Source organism: Hipposideros armiger, unplaced genomic scaffold, assembly GCF_001890085.2.
Source record: "Hipposideros armiger isolate ML-2016 unplaced genomic scaffold, ASM189008v1 scaffold_227, whole genome shotgun sequence".
Lineage (NCBI taxonomy): Eukaryota > Metazoa > Chordata > Mammalia > Chiroptera > Hipposideridae > Hipposideros > Hipposideros armiger.
In genome coordinates this window covers 1,536,720-1,541,532 of record NW_017731577.1, presented here as the reverse complement: position 1 = coordinate 1,541,532, position 4,813 = coordinate 1,536,720, and the positions used below count along the sequence as shown (strand labels likewise).

At 34.8% G+C, this 4,813-nt stretch overlaps 1 protein-coding gene across 11 annotated transcripts in view; it reads right to left on the bottom strand.

The window, feature by feature from the left end:
• SOX5 (SRY-box transcription factor 5) overlaps positions 1-4,813 on the bottom strand; it is a 987,332-nt gene that overhangs the window by 121,124 nt on the left and 861,395 nt on the right. For all 11 annotated transcript variants that reach the window (XM_019654616.1, XM_019654621.1, XM_019654620.1 and 8 more), the window contains one exon: positions 2,761-2,846. In XM_019654616.1, coding sequence (XP_019510161.1) covers positions 2,761-2,846 — 86 coding nt within the window. The remainder of the gene's footprint in view (positions 1-2,760; positions 2,847-4,813) is intronic.

Here is a 4,813-nt window from a genome sequence, read left to right as displayed (position 1 = left end):
AAGTAGATGGCTCTCATTATGAATCCTGCTACTTCTTTTAGGATTTCAATTCACAAGGAGTGTTTGTATTAGTGCCAGCTAATCAGCATTATTATTATAATTTGATTAGCATGTTACTGCTTTTAGCAAATGTCCTAAGAGGGGCTACGCCCCCCAAAGTTTAAATTAATATCCCCTGCATTTGGAGAAGCAAATATAATTGTTCAAAAACCATGGATTTTGAACCCTGTGACCCAGTTTTCTTCTTTGTCAAATGAAGATATTAATACATAACACAAAGTAGTATGAGATGCAATAGATAATCCTTGTGAAAGCAATACCAGAGAATCTAGCATAAGAATCTAAGACTGAATCTTAATAATTGAAAGACAATCTTAGAAATGAAAGGGACTTGAAAGTGATGAAGTCGATTCAAGGTATACTAAGGGATAGAAAAGGAAGATTTAACAGAGTATAATGAAAAGTAAAGCTTGCAGAAAATTAAAACTGGCTCATACATTATACTCTACTGAGATGAAACTTCTCAGAGGTAGCTTCTCAAGACTGGGATGAATGTTGGATAAGGGCTAAGGTAAAACTTCTAACTAGGCATTGTAGTTAGCTTTTCTCTGACCCACCTGGGCAGGTTTATGGAGAAGAAAAAAATGTGGATGCTGTTTTAAAGCAAGGGGAGGGGATGTATTCCAGGTCTCCTTTCCAGCTCTAGGGAAAGCTGAAGTCAAGGTCAGGGTTCTGTGAATATAGCGTCAGGAATATGAGTAGAAAGTAAACTGGTGTAGGCATCCTAGGTAAGAGTCAGTCCACTTTAAAGAAAAGCCAGTGTATCTGCCATATGTGTTTGGAATGAGTTTGCATTTGAGTACCATTTTTTAATCATGAACAAAAGTGTGTGTGTGTGTGTGTGTGTGTGTGTGTGTGTGTGTGTGTGTGTTTTAACAGCAACTAATAGCTTACCATGAAAGAGTTTTGGATTATAAATTTCCTTGTTATACCACAGTGCGGATTTACTGAAATCCTAATTAAAAGTTGTATGTTTATGGCTGCAAGACCACTTTTATAAAGGATCTTTATCCTGTTTATCGATCAAATTATAGTTAAAGGAAGAGCAAGTAATGGTGTCTTTTTTCTTGTTTTCTGATAGAGAAAAAAATTATATTTTAAATTTTAAGCAAATCTGCTATCATATCACGAGGATAAAAAACTTAATTTTTGTCATATATTCTAATATATGATACTTGTCTATAGGAAACAAAGTTTGGATTGTTACCTAATGAAGCTACTGTCTACTAGAATCCTGCAATGAAACACAGGCGATGCCTTCAACTCACCCTTGCCCCCTTTCACCACTAAGCCAATGGTGAAAGGAAATGAGAATGTCTCACTTGCTTTGAAACAGACATCCTAAATCTGTAAAACTCTGATTTTTCACATTTAAATCGATGCTGAGTATTTTTCCCTCTTCCTTTAATTCCACTACTCTTTTTAGTTTTACCCATTACAACCACTTTTCCCTATTGTAGTTATTTCCCAGATGCCATTTCAAGGGATAAAAAATGCAATGTTACTTTTATTGTCCCCTGGCTCTGACACTTCCCAAGGTATTTCCAACAGAAACTCACACTGTAGTTTTTTGAAGAAAAGGTAAGGTAGGAATGACTGTTGTTGACCTCTGTCAAACACAGTATGTCTCATCTCCTCCTGTGTTCCTTCTGAGGCTCACCTGGGTTTTCAGAAACCTACCAGGTCCTCTGACAATCCCCCTTGCCTACCAGATGTATTTGTCTCTTGATGCTATACTCTGAAACTGTTTTTTTCCTTATTGACTAAGGTCCTCTATCATGACAATGCACTTTCATGAATGTGATTTAATTTTATTAAGCACAATTGCTTTATACCTGGCTTCCTAGGCATATTGTGTCTTTCAGGAAAAGGAAAATAAAACACTTCTCTAAAGGGGTGATTGATTTTATTATTAGATGACCTGTTATTCCTATTAATTGCATAACTATACAGTCTATAACAGCAGGAAGTAGGGAAGATTTTGTAGGATGCTGATTCAAAGATTTAAATAGTTAATGAAAAATACCTTTAATATAATTATATTGATATTCTTTTCAACCCCAGAGACAAAATTTCCCAAATCACTTGGTCATCGAGTAAAGTTAACACTGACATTCTCGGCTCCAAGGGAATATGTATTCTGTAGGGGTAAAAAAAAATCTTAATTGGGATGTCTGGATAAAGCTATCTTCGTTTGGGTACCTGCTTATTTGGTCTACTTATCCTCGTGTGCCTAACTGAACTGGCATTAGCAGGCAAATAGAGAGACTTGAAGAGTGCTTCGACAATACTGGGCATCCTGAACAATTTTAAATGTAATTTTTGTTAAGTTGCCTCAATCCATAAGCCTCTGTTTGAATATCTTTTGGAGATTTTTTTTTGTTCTTTTTATCTTGATGAGGCCCATTCTGTGAGGAAATTATGGCACGTGGTAATCAAAGCAAAACTACAGTTCATTTTGTTAAATCGTACCAGGCAATAAAAACAATTACAATAAGTTATCTTCAGTACAGAAAACAGGGCTAAAAATTAAAAGAATCAACATTTCAAATTTTGGTTGAGGATCTGTACAAATAAATTCAAAACTGAAAAAAGTGTGAGGCAAATATCGCTAGTCAGTTTTCTTCTGCTTTAACAGGATAATAGGTATTTTCGATATTTACTTAACCTTTCTCTCTTCCGTATTGTTGCCTGACTTACCTGCAGTTGGAGTGGGCCTAAGCCTGGTGTTGCTGCGGCAGCAGCTGCCATGGTAGTTGGGATCAGCTGAACAGGGTAAGGGTCACCTAAGTAAGAGAATAATAGAGGCGTCAGCACCTTTTATCTACTCTCCACCTGCAAATTAAACTCGTGCATTCACTCTTTCCAAAAGCCTTCTTTTGTGTGCCTTGCTGAGGCCTAATGAAAAGCTCTATTGTACAGCCTTTTACTAACACTCTTTTCACAATTCTGGCTGAGAGAGGAATGTGAATAAAAGGCACAAGCAATTAAGGCGGAAACCTCATCCTTTTTTCATGATGTATTTAGGAAAATGGGAGGAAAAAGTGCGCATTGATCAGAGGGCTGCACTTCATAACACATTTACACACACACACACACACACACACACACACACACCTGACAATCTTGATATGAGCACACTCACTCCTCAACATATTTAAAATGTTATTATAAAAGGAACTTAACAAACTTAATTCTATTTTAACAAACTAAACTCTAAAGATTTAAGCCAAAGAGCTTATCTTTTGAATGCTGCTATTGTCTTGATTCAAATAACCACTTAAATTATATCTTGTGGACAAATTCGTAATAAAGAAAACATTTACTGCCCTTTTTAAGTTATACAAACTATTGGTATCTTTATTATTCTAGAGACAAATGTTTATAAAGATACAAAGAAAACAAGATAGTTGGTTTCTCCCCAAGTGGTTTCTGTTTGTGGAAATATTTTAAAAAATTAAATCTCAGTAATCCAAAATTAATCTTAAAATCTTAATATATATGATCCATAAAAATATAGACACACACATATATACATATACATACACATAAATAAAATTATAATGTTTATTTTAATGCAAAAATTTTTTTTCCACTTAATAAGAGGTGCAACAGACTTTGTACAGAGCCCAATGATATGCATATAGATGTGTACATTATTAGTATTTGAAATATGATTATAGCAAATAATTCACACTAATTATAAAAATAATTTTCTAATATATAAAACATGTTTTTAGAAATCTGATTTGGGAAAAACTTGTTGAATGCCAAATGGATGAAAAATATAACTGACAATAACTCGGCTAATATATTCATTCAAAAATATTGAGTGCCGGATGTGTTGTTAAGCACTACATTTGACACTAGAAATAGAGCTTTAAAGAAGATTAATTAATATGCTGAGAAGACTAATTAATATGTATTTACTGGGAATTTAACAAAGCTTAATATTTGGGGTTCTAGGGAGGGCCCCTGGAAGTGTGTTCACAGTGTCATATATTTTTATATTTGTCAACTTCCTTAATTTTTTTCTTTTTTGGGATTTCTTTTAATAAGTGAGCATTCAATTTTTAACTTAACTGTGTATATGTGTCTTTATTTATTTCATACTTTTATTCTTAAAGAGGGCTCCCCAAATTATATGTTTCAGACTTCAAAACACCAATTTCTGACTCTGCTGATTTGGCTTTCCCAGATGTTGTTACAACTTCCTGGGAGAAAAAGATACAGATAATTCAAAAGAAAAAGATAAAGATTCATATAAAATATAGTGACAGTTAAGATAGGGAAGAATATAACACTACAGGCTATATATTATGGGTGCCCCAAACCTAGTCTAAGAGGTCAAAGATGGCCTCCAGGAAGAAGTCATGTTTAAGCTAAAACTTGAGTTAAGTGAAAGCTCGAAAGGCTAAGAAGGGAAGGAAGAGTGGTCCAGGAAGGGACACAATTTTCATCAGGGCTCGGAGTCAAATGGTAGTGTTCCATCATAGCCCAGTCCCTGCACTGCTGAAGTTCAGAGAGCAGGTAAGAAAGTAGACACGAATGGGGCTGGAGAGGGAATCCTGGGTCAGGTTACATATGGCTTCCTAAACAATATTAAAGAACCTAAGCTTCATCCCTCAGAATAAGGGAAACCATTAATGTGGAAAAAAAAAGACAGGTTGAGTAAAACCTCTTTGGTTAGAAATTGGAAACTACAATCAATAATAAAAAGACGCAGAACTCTATATAATGTGTAATAATGGCC